The sequence below is a fragment of the Pinus tabuliformis genome, chromosome 5_2 (genome assembly GCF_031772625.1).
Source record: "Pinus tabuliformis cultivar Carrire ecotype Pingquan chromosome 5_2, CPIR1, whole genome shotgun sequence".
Lineage (NCBI taxonomy): Eukaryota > Viridiplantae > Streptophyta > Pinopsida > Pinales > Pinaceae > Pinus > Pinus tabuliformis.
Window position 1 is genome coordinate 482025627 of NC_142306.1, and position 24724 is coordinate 482050350.

The 24724-nt window shown below is 37.5% G+C and overlaps 1 protein-coding gene across 8 annotated transcripts in view; it reads right to left on the reverse strand.

Annotated features, from left to right (window-relative positions):
• Positions 1–24724, reverse strand: part of LOC149159758 (golgin candidate 3-like) — a 376835-nt gene that overhangs the window by 351297 nt on the left and 814 nt on the right. Inside the window, exon 2 of one of the 8 annotated variants that reach the window (XM_089436566.1) lies at positions 23397–23438. The exons of the other annotated variants lie outside the window; for them this stretch is intronic. Within the exon in view, the coding sequence (XP_089292692.1) occupies positions 23397–23411 (15 nt within the window). The 5' untranslated portion in view covers positions 23412–23438. The remainder of the gene's footprint in view (positions 1–23396; positions 23439–24724) is intronic. 8 annotated transcript variants of the gene reach the window in all.

Below are 24724 nucleotides of genomic sequence, written 5' to 3' on the forward strand. Positions count from 1 at the left end.
AATTTATTGATGAACTAAAAAGAAGATATAAAGAAATATAATAAGAAATCAAGAACATCACAAGTAATTATCAAGTATAAGAAAATATTTCTGCCTTTCTAATTTTCTAACATGGTATCAAAGCTTTGGTGAAGAAAGAAGAAAAAGGTAGTCTCAAGCACTTGATCAAGGAATCATTCAAAAGGGTTATTCAAGGGAAGAAATCTGTTGTCTTCAAGGTCAATGTCTAACACAATCAAGGGAGACAACAAACTTGAAGGATCCTCAAACTACATGTCTTGGAAGAAGAGGATTGACCTCATCCTTGAAAAGAACAAAGTGCTAGACTTGGTCAAAGGAAAAGTAAAGAAGCCTACAGATGACTCCGGTAATGCTGATAAAGTGAAGTTCAAAGAATTAGAATTAGTGGCCAGGACTCTAATGGTAGAAGGAATAAAGGACAACCTTGTCCCATTTATAGCCAACATTAATCATGCTCAAGAAATGTATCAGGCCTTGTCAAAGTTACTCACTATTAAGAACATTAGTCAAGTTGCAAGCTTGAAGAATGAACTAAGGACCACAAAGATGACTAAAGAAGACACAGTGGCCTCCTTCTTTGTGAAGATAGCAAGAATCAAAGATGATCTTTTGGCCATTAATGAAATTGTTCCAGACAAAGAACTTGTAATCACTGCTCTATTACGATTGCCACCTACTTGGGGTGCATTTGCTGCAAAACTTAATAGTTGGAAGGAATCTCCCACTTTTGAAGAACTATGGACTGCTTGCAGCCAAGAATAATTAAGGATCTCATTATTTGTCAATCCTGAAGGAGTTTCAAATGCCTACATTGCTCATCACAAAGGAAACTTCAAGAAATCGAAAGGACCAAAGAGAAAGGTAGACATGTCCAAGGTAGAATGCTACCAATGTCATAAGAAGGGTCACTACAGGAGTGATTGTCCTGACAATCCAAGGAATAAGAAGATAGAAAGAGATCAAGCTCATATCGTTGAAGAAGAAGACCTAAAGAAAGCCAAACCCGAAGAATCTGACATAAGGGACTTACACTACTAAGTCCTTTGCTTTTAGTCTTAGATATTCTATTTTGTATTTTTGATGTTTAGTATTTATAGGTTTTAACATGTTTTTGGAAAAGACATTTTTATTGTTTTTATAAGTTTTTACGCATCCCTCAAGCTTTGGAGGGAAACCTCAACATCTCCCAAAGATAAGTATCTCATTTCTTTTCAATTTTTGGTTTCATGTACTCATTTAAGTTTTGGTTATATTAAATACTAATCACCATTCTCCCTCTATTGTCTTGATTAGGAAAACATCTACTATATCCTCAAGGAGTATAGAAGAGGGCCTCCCAAGACAAGGTTTGTCAAGGAACAAAGGTATGCCTTAAACTACAAAACATTGATTTCTTTATAATAAATGTTTATTCATTTGATAATCTATTACTAACATCGTTATGTCTAGCTGTATTGAATCATAATGATTCTTGTTTTGGGTGATTCATCACTTGATAAATCTACCCTCATATTCTTAATTGATTTTATAGAACCCTAGACAGGTTCTTTGGAAAACCCTAACCTAAGGGTATGATAATGTTAATGTTTGAAACCCTAAAACTGCTTAGGGTTATTGGGAAATGTTATTTGAAGTTTTTGTTGATGATGTCATGTTTGGGGTTTTGGTATGATCATGAAAACCCTAACTTGTTAGGGTTGAAATGGTGTTGTCTAAAATCTCGAATCTTTAAAGGATTTGCTTTGTTGTTATGAAACCCTAGATCTTTAGGGTTTGGATGGGCCCATAAGCAAAACCCTTGTCGTGTATTTAAAGTCCTATGAATGAAACCCTATGTGTGTGTGTGTGTCCATTAGTTGAAACTCTAGCTTGGTCTAGGTCAGTGTATATCTAATGTATTAATGTTATCTGACATATGATATGCTTATGCCTGATAATGAATTCCTAGATATGTGTGTTGACCTAATTATTGATGGTCATAAGTCTAAGAGTTTAATTTAAGCCCTTGTCTGAGTTTGATATTCTAGGATGATGTTGTTTGGAAAATCTAGGGTTTTACAGCTAAACCCTAGTAGTAGTTAAATTCTCTAGTATGTGACAATCTGGAATCTGTATAGTGATTGTTGAGATTATGAAAATGAGAAATCTAGGGTGTACATCAAACCCTAGTAGAAATTGTTCATGTTGTTAAGCTGTGATTGAATTTGATTGTTAGAGATCGTGTATGAAATCTAGGGTTTACATGAAATCCTAGTGAATAGTCTAACATATGAATTCTGAAAGTTGCTTTGTAGATCTATATTTGTTTGAAATTGTTTCTAGGGTTTGCTATATGTTGTAGTAAGGTATGTCATACCTTTGAAAGAAACATTGAACCCTAGATATAATGAAAGTTGTTATATAAGCCTTGATGAAGTAGTCTAGGGTTTATGACAAAGTCCCTAGCAAGATGTTGAAAAGTATGTGTCTCTTGTTTGAGTATCTGATAGATATAAAGTTGAAATGCTTCCGTGATTCTGATATGGCTAACTTCATGCTTCTATAGAATTGGTTGTATTTGCTATCTAAGTTGTGCAGGTACACAATCTTCAAGATGGTGAAGATGTTCGTTGATAAGCATGATGTAATGATAACTCTAATAAGATGGATGGAAGCCACGAAAGATTCTTCGTTGTCAAAAAGAAGTCGATCTCCCTGGATTAAGAGGGAGTCTGAATAGAGGAAATCTCCCTGGTTGAGAGGAAGAGCATTGCATGATTGGAGAATGAATTTTGAAGGAAATGTTGTTGCATTGGAAGTAGGAAAGGAAAGTGTATGATTGAGGAATCTTCTATCAAAGATTCGATTGATAGTCGTACTATGTTGAGAAGCAACATCTGTAGTCTAGAAGACCCCGAGGGTTTGTATTTGATTATGTATATGTGAAAGTTTATTATTGATTGGGGTTGTGTTTGTATAGGTAAATCTCTTAAAGGTTTTGATAGCATGTTGATTACCAATCAATGTGATCAGGAGAAATTTGTTGTTCTTGATCTGTTGGATCAAAGAGTGTTGAAGCTTTGTGAGTGAAGCATTGCCTGGGAGGACATATGGCCAGCACTTTGTGTTGATGTCTAGGTCCCAAAGTTGGAAGGGTGGAGTTGGTCATTGAGCTCCGACACCACCGAATCTCTGGGTTGATGGTTAGCAAGTAAACCTGATTGTGCCTAGAGAAGCTGAAAGCTTGAGTCCATCTTAGTCCCAAATGGATAGATTGCCCAGGTTAGGGATCTAGTCCATGGCATTGCAGTGCCTAAATTATTGAGTATTGAGAGACCAATGGATAGATTGCACTGGTCAGGAATCTAGTCCATGGCATTGCGGTGCCTAAAATTCTTCATGGTTCATATAATTGAGATCTTCCTTGTAATTGTATATATGAATACCTCCCTAGTTAAGAGGAAGTGTTGGAAAATGTAACTAGGTTCGATCTTCATTAATGTATTTGAGTCATCATGTAATATACTTGTCAAAAGAATAAAGAAAATATTTTTTATTATTACTATTATGACTTATTAAAGCATGGGTTTCATGCCTGGGTCATCATGTTTTAGGTCAAAGTCCCCATTGAGGACTTTTAAGATTTATTCTAAGTTAACAGAGTCATTGTACTTTTAAAGAGACCCTTCTTGGGCTTTTGAATCATGTAAAAAGATTTAGTATTGAGTCAAAAATGACTTATGTTACCTCCATACCAAGTCGTCCTTAAGAAGATCAAGGAGGGTTATTCGAACTCAACTAAAGGCTATAAAAGAAGCAGCTCGAATTCATTTGGAGGAGATCAACTCAAGCAAGTTCAATATACTTCTAGAAGCTAGGAAAAAGTGCAAAGTGAAGGAAGAGGGCTAAAGGAATGCAAGTTTTGTCAAGGTGAAGGAAGAAAAGAAAATTGAAGTTTTGGTGCATCTCTCTCTCTCGTGCCCTAGATTGGAAGATCTTGCCAGTTGCTGCATGTTGTTGCTGCTAGAACAAGTATAGGTCGAAGTTGTTGTTGTTGGGTGTTGCTGCCTCAAGAAGTTGTATTGGGTCAAGATCAAAGTTTCTAAGTCAAGATTGAAGTCTTTCAGCTAAGATTGAAGTCTCCTAAGCAAGGTTGAAGTTGTTGGGTCTAAGAAAGTGTTGCATAGTACTGCTACTGTTGTTGTTGCTACCAGGTTAAGTAGGATCATTTGCAAAGGAAGAAGAAGGCTGACTTGGTGTGGAGGAAAGTTTGTGTCGATGTCTAGAGTCTTGGAATACATCAAGGAAACTATTGAAGGAAGAATTATTGACTGGGTTTTCCCCTAGAGAGGGGTTTTGCCCTGCCTGTGAGCCTATATCTGGTGTCCATTGATTTATGTGCTATTGCTTTGGTAATTGCTTGATGAACTAAAAAGAACTAAAAAGAAGATATTTCTAATAAGAAATCAAGAACATCACAAGTAATTATCAAGTATAAGAAAATATTTCTGCCTTTTTGATTTTCTAACATAAAGAAGTATAAATATATAAAGGGTAGCGAAAGCCTATACGTTTCGAACTCCTTGAAGAGCAAGTTGTCTACATTGAAATCTTTCATGACTCCTAACCTTCCAATGGCCAGGCACTAGTCTTGAATCCTTGGTGATCACTTGCAACTCGAAATTATCATTCTTTTCACCTCTATTTTCCATCCCTTTAAGGATAGGGAGGCTCCCCTAGGGCTTGGTATGAAATCCTTTGTAGGGAGGCATTTTGAATTTCGCTTGAATAAGATTCTTCCTTAGTGTCTCCTCTAGGGATTTTCAAGTTTTGGTGGAATTCCAACAGTGGATTCTTCATAAATTTAATTCCCTAACCATCACATCAAGAGGGAACCCTTGAAGCTAATCCTTCAACTTGGGGATTCGTTGAGGGCATTTGCTTTAGTACTTGTTGAAGTAAATCACTCATTACCTTTCTCTTGTCTACCTTCACTGTGGATGTGCTCATATCTCGTTATATACTTCCACCCTAGGTCTTGTGTAGTCATTTTCAAAAGGGGTTTTTTGTGAAAAGTCTTATTAGCCTCTCCCAAGGCTTACACCTTTTTTGAACCTTTCCATTGAATGAGTTGTCTTTCCTCACTTTAAACCTATCATAGAGATATCATATCACAAGTGAGTATTACTAGGACTCCTCTCATAGGTGAAAATCTAGGAAGAGCAGGGGACTTAGGCTGTGGTCATAGTGGGTCTTTGTCCCAAGTGTTGTTGTGCCCTCTAGCTTTTGCCTATTCACAAGTCCTGCTAGTTTGTACAACAACATTTTTGGCACCATTGTCGGCAACACAAGACGCGTGTCTTGTTCCTATACGACATCATTGATATATCCTTTTGGTGACTCCACTGGAAGAACGAAGCCCATGTTCTTCATTGAACATCAAAGTCAATGCTTGTAGGGTGAAGCAAGCATTCATTAAGGCAGTTTCCATTCACCCTGATGACTCCCATGTCATTAGTATATAGTAACCAACAACATGCTGATCCAAAATTTTCCCACCATAGACATACCAAGTATCCCACAATGGTAGGGTTTCAAGGACACATGGGATATACCACAATTCGATGGGGATCCAAATTCCGCAACCAATCATGTAATAAAATTTATAAGCTATATTGCAAAACGCAATATCACTCAACTTCACAACATAATGGAATTGTTCATCCTATCTGTTTTTGGAATGGTGATGGGCTTAGATCATGTAAACCTAAGAGCATCTCCACTTTCTCTATGTTACTTGTGTGTTTCTTACTACATAAAGGATCTCAAACCATTGAAGAAGTATGTCAAACCTTGGACATAGCATTTGAGAGAGCTTTTTGTGAACACGAGGAAGAATTTATTGAATATGGTTATATTCTTGAGGAAGAATATTCTAACTCCTCTCTAGATCATCAAGATCGAATTATTGATAAAGACCTTAATGAAGAAGAGGATTATGAGCTAGAAAGTGTGCCTTCTCAGGATGATGACGGAGATCTAGGTCCCGAAAGCCTCTAACTGTTGCAAGAAAGAATGAATGAATATCAGAAAACATGTCAAAAGCTGGTATAAGGATGTAAAGCCAAAGATCTCCATTTTTATTTTTGTAAGCAAGGAGCAAAGCTCTATGAGATGCAACAAGAATATAAAAGGAAGCCTCCCAAAACCCAATCTCCTTGAACTTTGTCGTTGGGACTTTCTAGTAGATACTTTGTGTGATATTGTTCAAGAAAAGGAGAAGGAAGAGGAGCTTTCCCTACCAGTCAATGAAGATGATTCTAGGAAAATGTTGGATGTAGAAAATCATGAAGCTCCAAATAGTCAAGATAGTGAGGAATGTATGGATGATTTCTGGTCTACAAGCTAGGGGATTGAATCTGATCATCAAGAAGAAGAAAATAGTCCACCCCCTCTGGTAAATAATGTGGATCAATATGAAGCTTCTTATGAAGTCTATCCTAATAATTGGAAAGGTTTCTTCTTTATGTTTCAAGATGATGTTAATCTTGCCAAAGAGGATGTTTCATCATTGAGGATGATTCCAATAGCCCTACTGTGGAAGGGATTGAGAAGGATTCTCCTTCCAGCCATGTCACTGGCAAAGGGTTCTACTTCATGTTTGAGCAGTACCCCCTTTGAGGTGTTGCTAGCCCAAAAGTGGATGTTTGTGATGAGGTTCATTTCCCTAGTTATGAGGAAGAGTTAGTTTTTCCTCTTAAAGGAGAGGAATTGTGGTTTTTCGCTAGGTATAATGATGTTGTAGCGTGTTGCTTTTTTTCCAATAATCAAGATGATATCATTTTAGATGTGTATGAGCCATCTATCTCCTCATGCCATGAGGTTGAAATGCCTGAGCTAGCTCCTCATGGAAGTTCACGAGCGTGATTGTCGACATCTCCATCTTTTGGTTAGAAGAAACCATCAAATGGTGCAAACTCCAATCCCCTTTTCCCTCCTTTTACATGATTCCTAGCACTTGGCCATTTTGTTTTCCCCTTTTCCCTCCTTATCCATGATTCCTAGCACTTGGCCATTTTGTTTTCCCCTTTTCCCTCCTTATCCATGATTCCTAGCACTTGGCCATTTTGTTGGTTCTTATCCTTGCTTTCCAATTTACCGCATGGGTGATTATAAGGGTGGGTATTACCATATTGACTTAGTGATATGTTGGTTGCATTGGCTATATGGCTATACCTAGCATTTGCATATTGTAACTATGCATAGTAGAGTAGGATGCATTGCATATTGACTTTTGCATTAGCATTTAATACCGTAACATGCTCTCATGCTAGATTAGATGCATCTAGATTAGACTTGCATTTTGAATAGATTTTATTTCCTATTTGGTTTTATTATTTGATGAAAGCATGGGTAATCAAAGTACGCCCTAGACACATGTTGCCTTTGTTTGCTTGTCTGCGATGTGCAGGTTGTTGGAAGATGTAACTAGTTTCAATCTTCATAATTGTCATTGTACTCATGTCATTATGTATAACTTATGTAACAAACAAAAGAAGAAAGAAAAATATTATTTTCAGCGTGGGTTTCATGCCTCTTTTGATTGGTCAACTAGGTTAAGCATGTTCTTCATGCCTCTAGGGTTTGTCATGTGATAAGAATATTTGTCATGAGTCAAGAGAATCAATATCATTTGTATAAGAACCATTTGGGCAAGTTGTAACATACCTCCAAGCACAAGGCGGCCCTGCCAAGTCGGCCTAGAAGAGGTTATTCGACCTCCACAGATGTGTATATATAGAAGCAGTTTCAAGCTCATTTCACATGCATTCAATCTACAATCATAAGAAGTTCAATTTGTAACTGAACAAGAAGAAATTCAAGAGCAAACGTCAAGGGAAGGAAGACAAGTATAGAACGAAGTCAGAAGATCTCAAACTTGGACCAAATTTGCTCACACGTGCGAAAATTAGGGTTTTCTGGGTAAGTTGCAGGCCGAGTTGCAAACTTGAGTAAAAGGTCGAAACTCTTATTTGACCTAGTTTGACCTTCGTTGACTTCGAAGATCTTGATTTGCTTGAGGAAGAATCTCTTGGAAGGTTGACACATACAAGAAGGCTAGGGTTTTTGTTGTTTAGAAGGGGTCAAAGTTGTAGATCTAAAGTAAAGTACCGAATACTAGAATTGAAGCAGTTCAAGGAAGGTTTGACTCTCGTTGACCTTGAAGGATTTGACTAGCTTGAGGAAGGATTTCTTGGAGGGTTGACTTGGTGCTTGGAGGAGGTCTCGACTTTGCTATTTGGGTCTTAGTTTTCTCATTTGAACTACTTGGAGGAGGTCTCGACTTTGGTATTTGGGTCTTAGTTTTCTCATTTGAATTGATTTGATAAGAAGAGAAGAGATTCTTTCTGGGTTTTCCCCTTGGAAGGGTTTTGCCTTGGCTTGGAGCCTACTACTTGTGTCTATTTTCTTTATGTTTTATGCTCTTGATAATCGTTTGATGAAGAGAATCTCATAAAGAATAAGAAGAATCTAGTTAAAGATCACAAGCAACTATTGAGGCTAAGGAGAAAAGTTTAAATAGTTGCCCTACTACACCATCCAACATGGAACCAGAGCTAAGGTGAAGAAGAGAAGGCAACTCATCTTGTTGACATAAGAAGGGATTGTTAGTCAAGGGGAATCATTTGCATAAGGACACAAGGAAAGAAGACACAGACCTATTGACTTAGAAGAAAGGTTACTACATCTAGCTCTCATTGAAGGAATTAAGGATAAGCTCTTGTTGAAGGCTCTCTAGTGCACTCCATCATCTTGAAGAAAAGGAAGCATCAAAGAATTTTGGGATCATCATCCACTCTTTAAAGTTGTTTGAAGACACTATTGTTGAAGGCATCCTAGAAGTCATCATTCTAGGGCATCTTTGAAGTCTCTTTGAAGGTCTTGAAAGCATCAAGATATCATCAAGGAGGACTCTTAGTTGACAAGTAAGTATCATATTATCTTCTATGTCTCAACCTATAGATCAAATGACTACATTTTGCAAGGAAAGCAACAAGCTCGTTGGATCAACAAACTTCCTAGCATGGAAGAAGAGGATTGACTTGGTGCTCACAGAAAATGAAGTCATGGAATATGTTCTTGGTGAAGTTACTATACCAGACAAAGAGAAGACTCAAGAATTAGCAAAATACAAGAAGGGAGAAGTGAGGACACAAAGGATTCTTATTGAATCCATAAAGGATCATCTTGTTCCCTTTGTTGCTGATTTGAAGACATCTAAAGCTATGTATGATAAGTTGGTGAAATTGTACTCTATAAGTACATCAAGTCAGAAGATATCCTTAAGAAATCAACTATATAAAATAAGGAAGTCAAAGCATGAAGACATGGCCACTTATCTCATGAAGATATCACAAATAAGGGACCATTTGCAAGGGCTTATGGAAGTTGTTTCCAATTCATTAATGACTACTTGTGTATTAAATGCTTTCCCACCTGATTGGAGCAGTTTTGCAACTAGTGTCTACTCCAGAAAGGGCACTACCCCTTTTGATGAACTATGGGCTCAATGTATCTTGGAAGAATCTAGGATAAAGGTGAAGGATGACACTGAATCAAATGAGAAGTCTCAAGCCTTTATTGTAAATTCAAAGAAGAAGAAGAAAGGGAAGTTTGGAAAGTCCAAAGGAAAACAAGATATGTCCAAGATACAATGCTTTAATGCAATGAATATGGACATTTCAAGAGAGATTGTCCAAATAAGAAAAACAACAAAAGAAAGGAAAGGAGTGAAGCTCACATAGTTGAAGAAAAGGGAGAACCTGAGAAGAAGCCAAAAGGAGAAGATCCCAAGGATCTTTACTATTGAAGGAAGCTCCATCTCTATCAGGTTCATTTGCAATTTGTCTTTCTTTTATTAGAAAGTAGAAAGTAGAGTAGCATGCATTGTTGCATTCTCTAGAAGATTCTTGCTTTTTAAGCATAAAAAGAAGCATGTGATAGTAGAGGAATTAAAGTCTGCATGACCAAGTTGCTTTGGTAGGAATCATCTAGCTTTCAAGAATAAGAATATTAGGACCATATTGCATATTATAGTTCATCCAAGCATTTTCTAACATATTGTTAGAGGTAGTCATTTTGCAAAAAGGATCATTAAAGATCCTCATATAAGAACTATTATCTAGGAAAGTTCTTGGAAGAAGTATTATGACTAGTATGTATTCCATATAGTCTAGAAATAGTAATCTTGAAGGATGAAGGCATGCAGATGGTCGAATGACAGATTGAAAGGCAGAATTGAAGTCTTTGTACTCTTAAGAAAGGAAAGTTTATCTTCAATAAGGTTGTAGGCAAGCTCAAAGGTTGGCTAGATGATGGTATGGAAACAAAGGTATGAATGTTTTAAGTAACTCTTATCTAGAAGGCAGCATTCAAGAGTTGGTTATAAGAGTGTGCTCAGTAAGTCTTCCATGTGATTACTTGATGCTTGAAAGAAGAAGTTTTGGTATGCTTTGGAATGGCTAAAGATCAAGACTCTTCCACAAGATAGCATGGCATAAACACAATGATATTGATCAACATCAAGTATGATCTCTGAAAGAATGAAAGAGAGTTAATAATGACAACTCCAAGGAAGATATTGTAGCTTGCCAATCAGTTCGATCCATGGGCACCTTGATTAAAAATGAATGCATGGAGAAGGATTCTTGTACAATATGGAGATGGATCATGCGGAAGAATGTTGATCTCAAAGGATACAAGTAAGCAAATACTTTGATGAAAGGGCCATCATGATAAGGTAAGTTTGATATTATATTTTGGTATTGGTTATCTGGTTTACATATAGTTTTGTCACCTGGAAAGATATTGCAAATGATTTTTAAGGCAAACATATCTACAACTATTAGTTTTGAACTCAATTCAATGAATACATGGATTGAGTGGATGGTATTGGTAATCCTTGAAGAATTATATGGTCAAGATGTTTACATCATCTTGGGATTAAAAGGTAGCAATACAAAGAGATAACTTGATGTTCATATGATGATAAAGATCACTTTCATGTCTAAAAGGAGCTATGACTAAGCTCTACTTTGATTGGCTAAATATAATGCCTCTATTGATGATGACTAGAGGAAAGTGATATGAGAAGATGATGGCCTGAACCCTGTCTCAAGATAAGAGGACAGCGCCATAACATCCAAGAAGGTAGAAACTCAATATCATGAGATGCAAAAGTAAGGAGGAATCATGCAACTACTACTTGAAGATCTCCATGAAGAACTAGTAGCTAATACATTGATGAAAACAAGCTAAAGAGCTTGTGGTTATGGCTTCTCAATTGAAAGGAAGTAAGAAATCTCCTCTATGCTTGAGAGGGAGTAAGAATTTGTAACGAATAAAGTACGTTCTATCTAATAATCTTCAGAACACTTGGTACACAAAGACATCCATTGAGGACAAGAAATATATATGTATTGAATAGTAGATAAAAGAACTGATATGAAATATGATTGTTACAAATGAGGGCCTACATACCGTTCATGAATGGTCATGTCCATAGAGACATGCCTCCTTTATCAACTAATTATCATTTAATTGACTATTATTACGATTATTATTTATTTATTTATATTTATATTATTTTTATATAAATTATATTCATAATATTGCCTTCCTCTTCAAAAAAGATTTTTCCTTGAAGCTTGTTGTTGACAAGGTGTGTCATATGTTTCTTGTCTTGTAATCTTTTCACATCTTTACAAATTCATGGAGTGGTCCTCTTCGTTGATACAAGATTATAGGATCCTTGGAGTGATAAATAAAATTGTCTCACTGAGAAAGGATCTGACCATCCTAAATCAATCTTTTGTGGAACTTTGCAATTACTTAATAGCTTAGATAAATTGTTATCATCAAACTGGATTGTGCTGAAATCATTATTCTTCGGAACATAAGTTGGTTGTTTCTATACTGAGTGATACAAATATGCAGACTGATTGAGTTGTCTGCTCTTGTGATTCAGATGTCAAAAAGAAGTTCTTGTGGTTTGACTTTCCCTTACCTTGCACGTGGTAATTTCTGGATTTACTTCAAATGTTGATGTTGTTGAGTTGGTTACATAATATTCATTTGAATTTTTCATTGTTTGAACTAATTTGTTATCGTCTTTAGTTGTGATATTGACTGGATCGGTATTCGTTCATTTTTCTTCAACCTGGAGGGTTACGTCTGACGACTTCGATACGTCTTTCATGATGAGTTCTTCTAATTTGTTTTTCAATGATTTCTTGTCATTTTTAAGTTTCTTAATTTGTGTCAATAATTTCTCACTGTGGTCCTTGAGGCGAGTAACTTCTTCGCTTTTGTCTGTGATAATCTTGTCAGCTTCCTTTTGCATATTTTGCATTGATTTTTGACTTCCTGTAAGGATTATTTTTTAAATATCTTTTATCTTCTAGTGATACCAAATTTTGTTTCAATGTAACGTCTTGTAACATTATTTTTTCTTTTTGAAAGAAAATGTCAGAAATTTTTCCTTCGTATCTAAAAAGAAGGACCCTAGTGACTCCATCCAGGGTGACCCCAAAATTATGTCACCTTGATCGCCCTAGAGGGATTAAATAGAGAATTGTGATATAAATGTATAGTCCCCAATATTTAATTGTAAATCAGTTATGTCATATTGTTTTGTGTTCCAGAGGTCTAATTTTTCAATTAAATTTGACTCTGGAATCACCAATTGGTTAGCAAATTTAGGGTTTATATAGTAGCATCTTTCCCTACAAGAGTCCCTTTAATTCTAACTAGTATTGAAGCATAGTTATATGAAGTTTATGGAAACCTTTCTTCCTTCATTTCCGACTTAGACCCCATTCCTTTCCATCAGTAATTGATTTTGTGGAGATGAGTTTAGGGTTTTAAAGGTAGCCCTTTCTAATCCTTATAATAAAATATATTTCTTTTTCCTTGTATATATATATATAACTTTCTGATAACTCGCAAACTTGCATTTAGGAAATACTTTTAATGAAATATCTTATAATTTGTTTTCTTTTATGCTCCTTTTGTACTTTAATAAAAGAACTTTAATTATTATATGAATCGATTTCTACCAGATGTATATACCTTTAATATTAAAATTTTGGATTATACATTTAATATTAAAACAAAAACACGCTGGATTAGTTCTTCCACTTCACTTAAGGTCATTATTGATCAATGTGACCCTTGGACCTTGGATGCAACTTTTAGTTATTCTCTTAGATCTCAAAGTTTAATTATTTTGTTGATGTCAATGCGACTTGAATACCCTTGATGGTCGAGATTTAAGTGCTCTATGAATGGTGTATTAGACGACTGTAATAGGGTGACAGTTTTTGTTCCTTCAACCAAAAATTAGTGAATTGAACAACCAGCAATTTAGCTCTTCTCACAGTGGTATTACGGTACAACAATTCGCTGAAAAGATGGTGGGTTGAAACGGCAACAGCGCAGTGGTGAGAGTACCAAAACGACTCTGCTATAGTGGCGACTAGTATGAAAACAACGTGCATTGGGGCGACACATGGAGGAGACGAGAGGAGGGCAGTTGACAGTGTTCAATGTTGGCCCGCTGGGAGAATGTCAGGTGATTGCGACTCCGGGAGAATTGTTGGTGGCCCATTACACTGTGACTGATGGTGGCCACTGCTCAAAGTCTATTTTGCGGCGGGTTATATATATATATATATATAATTTTTTTGAATTTGTTTATAATACTTTTTATAATTGTTTATATTATTTTTTTATATTTTGAAATTGTTTTTATTATATCTTTTTTATTTTTTTAATAAATTTTTGAACTTTTTTAATATAAATCTTTTTTTTATGATTCCCTTTTTCTTTTAATTCCTCTTATATATACTCTACTATTTATTTATGTTTTTTTATTTTTTTATTTTTTTTTAATTATGGCCAAAGGCCTGAAGACGAAATGGAGAGGCTCCAAAGTCGTGTAGCGAAATGCTTCAAATGCACGACAACAAAGTTGACAAAGAGCCGATGGGCAAAGGCCGGATCAAACTAGCTTTGTGCAACGGTTGAGCGGCCAGACGATCAAACATCTATGATACCAATGTTACGAACAAAATTCGTTCTATGCAGTAAATAAGAACTATATATGTATTGAATAGTGGATACAGAATTTATATGAGGTATGGGATGTGATTGTTACAAATGAGGACTCATATACCTAGGTAGGTGTCCCTACATGAACGATCATGTCCTTAGAGACATGTCTCCTTTATTAACTAATTATCATTTAATTAACTATTATTATGATTATTATTTATTTATTTATATTTATATTATTTTTATATAAATTATATTCATAACAGAAGTCTCCTTAAATGTTTATGAATCAAGGATCTATTCCCTGATTAAGAGGGAACAAGGACATCCTCCCTGATTGAGAGGGAGTGATTATGGACATCGAATTATCTTCTATCATGTGTCATGCACTAAGACAAGACCATAGTTTTAAAACTAGGCCGATCTAACTCAAAATCGCCCTAGTTGACTAAGCCATACCCCTGCCCAGACCGATTAGGTCAATTATCCATTTCGACGGTCGGTCTGTTAGCGAACCGGCCGAGTTGGTCACCGATTCGGTCAGTTTGGTAATGGACCAGCCAGACAAACCAAGCCCGACTTAAACCGGTTGGTCTCGAAGACAAGAAAAAAGGTGGGCTAGGTGGACTTGAAATCAATTTTTTTTGTTTAAATTATTTCCTATCCCCTCGACCCTTCTCCCATGCCTATAAAGGTGACCCAACCCCCTCATATTTCCTCACAACTATCTCATTGCATTCATGTGAGCATTTGTGAGGAGTTTGTGAGCAGTTGGAGTTGGTTTTTGGAGCAGCATTGAGGAGGTTCTTAGGCAATCTTTGGAGCAATATTGAGGAGTTGATTTTTGGAGCAGCATTGGTTATGTGTTTTTGTTATGATCTCTATATATTAAATGTATTGGACAGTGCACTCGGTGCCATTTTGATATAATAGATATATTCATGAGCATGCTTTGATGAAGTGTTGTCTTCTCTCAATTATTCTAATGCTTTGAATTTGGAAACATGAATGAAAATCTTTAAAAATATGATTTTTCATTAAAATTAAATATTTAATGTACTTTTCACAAAGACCGAGTCATTGGAATCAACTAGTCTGAGTCGATACCGTGTCGGAGTCCAAGTCGAAGTTGACCCTCGGTCGGTTCCGAGTCTGAGTCTGAGTTTTGAAACTATGGCCAAGACTAACAACCATATGTCTAGTGAAGGCCATGGTAGGGAGAATGGAAGATTGGATAAGCATCTAAGGTTAATACTCCTTGAGGATATAAAATCCGAGATAGGAAATAGTATTGTTGACTAACACTCTTTGAGGATTGGACAGGTATCCAAGACAAGAGTGGTCGAAGAGGACCGATATTCTTTGAGGATTGGGAATCAAAGATAAGAATAGTCCTAAAAGGGCATACCTGGTGAACATCTGGATGGGGTATGCACCTTGAGAAGTAGTGTGGTATCTCATGTAAAGCCTCCCAGCATTATGCTTTGATATGAGAAGAGCTTGTTAGTTAAGGCCTTACTATGTTTACAATGTTGGTCATGATGTTGATGCTTAAAGATGGCTTACCAATCCGACTCTTCTTATGAGAACTCTTCAATTTGAGAAAATTCTTGTACCATGTGTACAATTATGAATAACTCCCTAGTTAAGAGGGAGTGTTGGAAAATGTAACTAGTTTCGGTCTTCATAATTGTCATTGTACTCATGTCATTATGTATATCTTATGTAACAAACAAAAGAAGAAAGAAAAATATTATTTTCAAGCATGGGTTTCATGCTTATTTTGATTGGTCGACTAGGTAAAGCATGTTCTTCATGCTTCTAGGGTTTGTCATGTCATAAGAATATTTGTCACGAGTCAAGAGAGTCAATATCATTTGTATAAGACCCATTTGGGCAAGTTGTAACATGAAAAATATTTTACTTTTGTGTCTAGAAAGTCAAAAAGGCCACCAAGCCCAAGTTGGCCCTGCTAATGACAAGTCGGCCTAGAAGAGGCTATTCAACCTCCACGGATGTGTATACATAGAAGCAGTTTCGACCTCATTTGACATACGTTCAATTTTCAACCATAAGAAGTTTGATTTGTAGTTGAACAATAAGAAATACAAGAGCGAAAGTCAAGGGAAGGAAAACAAGTATAGAGTGAAGTTGGAAGATCTCAAATTTTGACCAAATTTGCTCACACGTGTGAAAATTAGGGTTTTCTGGGCAAGTTACAGGTTGAGTTGCAAACTTGAGTAAAAGGACGAAACTCTAATTTGACCTAGTTTGACTTTCATTGACTTTGAAGATCTCGATTTGCTTGAGGAAGAATCTCTTGGAAGGTTGACACATATAAGAAAGCTAGGGTTTATGCTATCTACAAGGGGCCGAAGTTACAAATCTGAAGTAGAGAATCTAATACTGAAATTGAAGCAATTCAAGGAAGGTTTGACTCTCATTGACCTTGAAGGATTTGACTAGCTTAAGGAAGGATTTCTTGGAGAGTTGACTTGGTGCTTGGAGGAGGCCTTTACTTTGGTATTTGGGTCTTGGTTTTCTCATTTGAACTAATTCTATAAGAAGAGAAGAGATTCTTTCTGGGTTTTCCACTTGGAGGAGTTTTGCCCTGGATTGGAGCCTACTTGCCTACTTCTTGTGTCCACTGTCTTTATGTTTTATGCTCTTGATAATTGTTTGATGAAGAGAATCTAATAAAAGAATAAGAAGAATCTAACTAAAGATCACAAGCAATTATTAAGGATAAGGAGAAAATTTTAAATAGTTGCCCTACGTCATTCTCCAACACAAGTAACAAGTTTCTGGTCCCAGAGGTTTGTTGGTGTTCTCATGACCTCCTTATTCGAGTACATGGTTCGTGCACTCTACTAAGAGATCATTTCCTAGTTGGAGCCAAATGTTACCCACCACCAGTGGGTGACCCCATAGGAGAAATTTCTCCTAGATTTGTCTTCAGTCAGCAGCCAACAGCCCCTTGTAACCACCTAATAGCATTGATGTGTTACTTTTCTCCGCCACCTAAGCTGGCCATTGTGTACCCTCGCTCATCTGTCATGATCGTATGTTTGAAGGTGGGTCGTCCAATCCCAAAGGTATGATTTTTCATTATGTAAATGGGTGTTTATGCTTGTTTTTCTTGTGCGCTCTTGGGCATGGATTATTGGGTGACTTGGAAGATGGGAGGGCTTTGACAATAGTTGTGTTCCCTTACCTCAACTTGCGGGAAGGGTGGAGGGGGTTAATCCTAAATCCTAGTCCCATGGGATCTCTTTTATTGGCTATTAGCTTTAGGAGTGGCACTACATGGAAACCCTGATTTTCGTTGCGTGGTCTCGCTTCCCGATATATATATATATATGTCTCCCCTCCGCTCATTACAAGCCCTTTTCACACTTTCCTTATATGGGTCCACATTTGTCCATTGGATCCACAAGGTGTTAGCCTCCCCTTCCCCTTTCCCACACCTTGGGTCGAGCCTGGAATGATGCCCTGGAGGTTGATGCAGCGAAAAAAAAGCCACATACAATAGGAAATGTACCACAAAATACAAAAGAAGGTCAGGGCAATAAAAATTTAGCACATGGGCAAAAGCCAAACATGAGCTATACCCCTTATCATTATGGCCATGATCCTGGTTCCTATGGCCCCTATGAGTGCCCCCTTGCATCATTGAGGAACCCATGAATGTCCCAACCCCTAGTGGGAGATGAATTGCCCCACCTTAAGGGGGTAATCACTACTATATCTTACACATCATGCTCTCATCCCCTTGAGCCCCGAGCAGTAAAATGAAGAAAAATCAATAAAAGGCAAAAGGCATATGAAGAAGGGTGGAAAAACAAAGCTCGGGGTAACTCATGTACCACAATTGCTCCCTCCTACATTCATACACCCAAGGTGTGGGCTTTCCTTGTCATAGCTACCCTTGTACCATAACAAGTGGCTTGGAGCCTTCCCTTTGAACCCACTTTGTTCCATCATTATTTCACATGACCCCTGCCATTTGAAGGGTGTACCTTGGACCTCTCTTTCCCTTAGAGGTTGATACCACCTAATAGGGTCCTTCATTAACCTCGCCTAACCAGGAAGGTAACACTAATACATGTTCAAAGCCCCAAATTTGGAAGGGAAACCCATTATGAAGTGTCCATTTTTGCCCTTGATTAGCAAGCTTATTTACTCAATTGCACTAATGAATCATTGTATTGGAAGGTGAGGAGATGCATTGGATCTTATACAGGATTGCAGGTGGGTTTTCATCTTGGACTTGGCCTCCCTATACAGGATCCAAGCCCTCCAAAGGATCACAATGGCATTTGTATCGTGAGCGTTGAGAGCCATGGGCCTCTATCCATGCAAAGCATTGATTGCCACACCATGGACTTCTTCAGCACCACCATTTGCTTGCTCATGCCCCAATTATTCAGAGATGATGATGCACTTGGACCACGTTGCCCCAGCCGACTACACATTGCACCCAACACTTGGCAGTTGTTCCAAGGCCCAGAGGAGGTTATGTCTTTCCTAAGGAGACATGGGAGGGCATGTGTCATCTTCTAGCCCTCATTGATGGAGCATCGACTTGATCTTGAGCCACTTGGAGACCCATGAGACCCATTTGGAGCCCGCAAAGCCCAAATAGGTGTTTGGAGATGTTTAGCAACATAAGGAGGGTACCACCCTCTTCATTTTGATTATTGAGGCCCTCTCTCACATTTTTAGCACATGAGGCCTCAACGCTGCCCCTCTAGGCCTCCACGCATGCATGACATCAAACTTGCATGGGCCTAGGAGGGAAATTCGATTTGATTTTTGAGCTATCATGGTTAGCTTGTGACCATGGGTGGGTTACTTAGCATATTAGGCATGTAAAGGGGGCTTCTTTCATGTGTTATTCAAACTACTTGGTGTTGTATATTTTGGAGAAACTCTCTCCCATTTGAGACCATCATCACTTGGACTTTCGGCCTAGAAAAAGAATTTGAACCTGCAATTTTGGAGAGAATTGGAGATTTTTGGATGAATTTTTGATGTTTGGATAATTTGGCTTTCTTTTTGGAGCTTCTATGCTTTTTTTGGCCTGGTTGATGGCCAAGCCAAGAAAAGCAGAAAAATCATTCATACAGTCCTTACCTAATTTGAGAGCTAGATGTGGAAAATAGAGCACCTAACAACGCATCTTCACAGACCAAGAACTACGAGATCACCCTTTTCATTCTAGGTAGGGTGATGTAGAGATTGGCATTGTTATGGATGGATATGTTCCTCACTATCTTATAAGTGTTATTTGATGATAAATTTCTGAATTTTGTAATGTCTAATGCATGGAATATTATCTCATGGTTATTTAATGTGCCCAAGTTATTGAGATATTGTTCAAAGATTGTACCTATTGAGAAATTTTGCATTTGTTAATCGTAAATAGTGAATGAATGAATGTTCCTAGGGGAACTAATGCATTTTATTCCTTGAAACTCCATTAACAAGTGTTTAAAGAAGTATAAATATATAAAGGGTGGTGAAAGCATATACCTTTAGGTCTCCTTGTAGAGCGAGTTTTCTACATTGAAACCTTTCATGACTCCTAACCTCCCAATGGCCAGGCACTAGTTTTGAATCCTTGGTGATCACTTGCAACTCGAAATTATCATTCTTATCACCTCTATTTTCCATCCCTTTAAGGATAGGGAGCCTCCCTTAGGTCTTGGTGCGAAATCCTTTATAGGGAGGCATTTTGACTTTCGCTTGGATAAGATTCTTCCTTAGTGTCTCCTCGAGGGATTCTCAAGTTTCGGTGGAATTCCCAACATCCCTTGAGAACTCTTGTTTAAATCAAGAAACTAGTTCTTTCCTATTTAGCGTGGTACTATTGATGCCTCTTACTGCAAAATCTAGTAGGCCTAGTGCAAAGCCTCACTAGACAACCCAGGTCTTATGGCAACAAAGAGATCAGCCACCATTGTCACCTCAGTGGAATCTCTCCAATTGTTTGCACTAGAAAACCTTGGTCTTATGGCAATGAAGAGATTAGCGACCACTGTCACCTCAATGGCCTCCCTTTAGCTATTTAGTGGTGGATGTTATCCCCACAAAGGGAGGTTTCCCTAAAGAACTCACCAAACAAGTTTTTCAACAAACGGGGGCTCAAACGTGATATAAGGTCTTATGGAGATGGGGGAAGGTACTGGCAAGGCCTTGATGACCGTGATAAGGGATACAAGCAAACAAGCACACTCTCCACCAATTCCAATGGTCAAGAAGGGGGTTGCTATAAACTAGGGTTTTATTGATAGGTAACTTTACAACAAGCAAAAGTATATAGTAGCCAATAAAAAGCCTCTAAGAGATATATTCAATAAGGTATTTAAAGCTATCAAGAGGTAAGCCCGGGAAAGGAAACTTTTGGAGTTGTTAATGTTTTAAGATGCATAAAACAGCAAACTAAGCCTAGACGTCAATCCTAATTTGGGGATAAAGATGCAATAAATTCCAAATTTTGTCCTTTTAACTTATTCAATGCAATTTTTATCAATAGAACAATGACATCTAAATGCACTTTTACCATAACATGCAAAATTAAACCAAACCCTAACCCTAGCTACCAAGAATTAAGAAAGAGAAAGAAATTTAAGGATGATCGCTACAACTAGACTAGTTCCTTCTCTCAATTGGGCAATGATGTCAATTAGGCAAGGTCTATGAGAGAGGGCCTTGGATGAAGAGGGTGGAAAACTAATTTTCTTCTCTTAGAAACCCTAGCAACTTCTCTATGGGAGATTTACGGTCAAGGGATGCATAAACCAAGTTCCCTTGATGGATTCTTCCAAAACAAATTTTACATACCATAAAGAATCAAGATTTTAAAAATGATATTGCATTTTTTAATATGGCTCAAAAAGAAACCCTAATTTCAGAAATATAGCATGCAAAATGGAAAAGATAATAGCAATAAACTTACACAATTTCCACAAGAATCACTTCATCAATCCCAAACAAATCTCTCCATGCAAAAATCTCCCTCCCAAGACAATTCACTCCACTAAATATCCATTATGTCCAAGAGAAAAGTACAAAAGAGCAAGCACGCACTTCTTAAGATGAAGAGAAGCGAGTAAATGTGTGATAATACAAATGAAAGTGACTTCCCTCTATTTATATGAGGGAACCAAGTCACTTTTCATAATTTTACAAGTAAAAGCCCTAAAAGTTTGCTTGAACGTTCAACTAGGCTTAAAAGGTCACAAGCCAACCTTAAGATAGCTTTAAAACATAATAAATACATCAAAAACTCCCACGCGTGTAGGAATAAATGCTTTCCAACATGAATTCATCCTCCTAGAATGGACAATCTCCATCAAGCAAGTGATAAAGTGGTATATAAGTGCTCCTCACTCCAAGGAAATCATCAAAGAGCATCGATACATCTCCATCTCCTACACCATGATGCCATCTCCAAGAAGGTTCATGTCACCCTTTTAGGGCATGTGCAGATGACGTGGAAAGCTCTAAGGCAAGCATCGGCATCTAAGCATGATGTGCTAGCCCTCCCAGCTTGCTTTGTGCTTTTCCAATACCTCTTAAAGATGCAGTGGTTTCTCACTCATAGAGGTTAGGACAATCAAGAGTTCCTTTTAGATAGAGCATAAAATGTGGAGGAACTCGATGAAGGCTAATGAGGGGGGTAGAGCTCATGTTAGGCTTTTACCCACATCCTTACTATGTCCCAACCATCTTTTGCATTTTTCCTTTCATTATTTGTGGCTTCATATGTTTTTATCTTTCTTTCAACTGCATCAACCTCTTAGGGCAAATTTTCAGTTCTTAACTCAAAGATGAGGATATAGAGTGCCAATCCCAATGACAAATGACAATCAAGCTAAAGAATGGATGCGGACGATAAGGGACACATGGAATGTGGTAAGTATGGATTAACTTGGGCACGCTACTTCTATCAATGCCTCCCAATAGTGCCCCCCTAAAGGAAGAACCTTAGTGGAGGCCACATTGGACTAGGGGCAAAGGATAACCTCCCAGATGAAGCATGAGAACAAGGTACAATCAAGAGCGGTCAATCATCCAATATGGCCTTTGATCCATATTAGTATGCCCCAAAACATTAAATGAAAGCACATGATTATAGAAATGGTTAATGTACCTTCTGATAGATGACCCACCTTCCTTCAAGAAGCATGCTAGATGGGAGAGAGCACTAACCGGAGCATAGGTGAAGAGCTTTGATGTAAAGCTATATGTAGGCCATCATAGGGCTGCTAGCTGGCAAATGAGGATAAAAAATTTCCCTCTGGGTTACCCACTTTTGGTGGGTAATAGTGCCCTAGGCTACTTGTGCCTCCACCGGAAATTGATTTGCATTTTACCATGAAAAGATCAACAGGTGTTCACACCAACTCCTTAAGGCTTAACGTTATCACCAAATCAAACATTAACTAATTGACTGAGCCAATCATCAACCTTCATCATATACTAATGCCTATGGAAATCAAATACAAAAACCCATTGGAAAGTTAGATAAACAAGGATTAAACACCCTTTGGGTCATACCAACAAGGCCTCGACTAGGTTCTTCAAGACCACAATCTTACTTTGAATGATGGCAGGGGCATTCCGGGAGCAGACTGATGAAAACATACAAGGATCCACAACAATGACCTCCTATTGAGAATCATTGCAAGTATAGACATGCTAAAACAAGAACACAAATTCACACAACAATGATGATAAAACTTCACATAGATAGCTTCCTTCTAGCGGTGATACAACATCAAGTGATAACAAAAAGTTTAGGGGTTATATCAAGAGGCAAGATAAATCTGTCTATGCATGACCTGAAAACACTTCAAACATTAGTGATAAGGTATAGAACCATTTACTTGAGTTCTACCCATAAGTTTTCAGCCCATATGCAACTGAAAGCCATAATCCCCATTTGCTTTGTTTCACTCTAGCCTATCTCTTATATACTGATTACACAAACATTTTGTTGACTCAAGATTTGCATGAAAGATGGTCTAGACTCTCCACCTTGATGTAGTATAATAATTAGATTCATGCTTGGTCATCCATTGGCATTACTGTAATTTCCTGTTTCTTTCTATCAACAGCATCACAGATTCACTCTCTAAAACGTTTCTTTTAGGAGGGAATTTCTGTTTTTTCAAAATATTTTAATCACAGTATGTTTTGCAAACTTTTTTAAGTTTCACATCCTATGCCTCAGCTAACCACAGAGCACAAATATTCAGAATTTAGACACAGACCTTGCAACTTGACATTTAAGGCTCCAAACTCCAAACAATAATCTGTCAATCCATCATGACGATGCAATGCTTCCATAAGTCTTCATCCCATGGCATAAAGACTAGAAAAAGAGAACATTTGAAATATCGTGGGAAGTCTTGTGTCAGATAAAAAACAGCTCCAAACCTGAATAAGTAAAAGAAAGGGGCATAGATATGTATTTCTAATTTTCTAGTAGTCAATTTGACATGCATAGTTCTAACAGTACGTGAAGAAAAATACATCATATATTGTTGAGCTCAACCCTTCCTATCATATTTGATCCCTGGTTGCGCAAATCTCATTTTATATTCTGCACCAATTACTAGGCATAATGCAAACGCATTTTGAATGCATGCACCAATTCAGAGAGCAACTCGAAAGCTAATAGGTGTGCCTTGTACAAATTTTTCCATGTTAAAGAAAGAGAAAGCGTTCAAACAGCTAAACAAACATGTCACGATCCTTCTCCCCAAAACAATTAGGACAAAAGTGACGCCAACCATATGTTTTGTAAAGCAAACGATGATATCAATAAGTATGAACATCAATAACAAGTGGATTCGGTGACATTGTCTAATAGCTGTTCATGACGTTGATGGTGGACAATTTTTTAACCCCTGCGGAGTAAGTTCAAAACCCCGCCTATCGATCCAAATCAGACTATTTAAAAGCAACTTGTATCATTTTAATGCTTGGTCTGAATAAATAAATTATAATTTGAAAGGGAGAAGAATAAAAGTTCATTGAATTCCCGTTCAGTCATGGCAGAATGCCATTCGAGTGTGCTGACACCTACAAGTGTAGGCTCTGCCCTCTCTTCGGAGTATGCAACTAATGGGCTTTTACCGTGACTGCTATGAGCAAAAGATAGACCCTGAAGATTAAAAAAAAATTGCATGCAGACGATGCAAGGCTTGCAAGTCACAGTTAAAACGTGGGTGTCTAATGAACACAGAGTTACATTTTAGCGATGATCTTCACCAGCTCAAAATCAAAATAAAGAAAATTGAAGAAATGGACGATTTAAATAATAGTTTGTAGCGATATCACAAAGGACCTTGAATAGAAAAGTATCCCTCGCAATCGTTAAGTATCACATGGAACCACAAATTGATGGCAGAAGAAGAGTTCTCTATTCCCGCAATAATTGGTTCAATTCTCGGGGAGTTGAAGCAGACATGTCCCATTCTAAAACTAGGATATCCAAATGCACACAATCTCCTATATAACTCTCATGCAACCACAGGCTGCGGCAATGCATACCGATTCTACAATTATATTGGGGTGATCACCAGCTCAGTTCCCT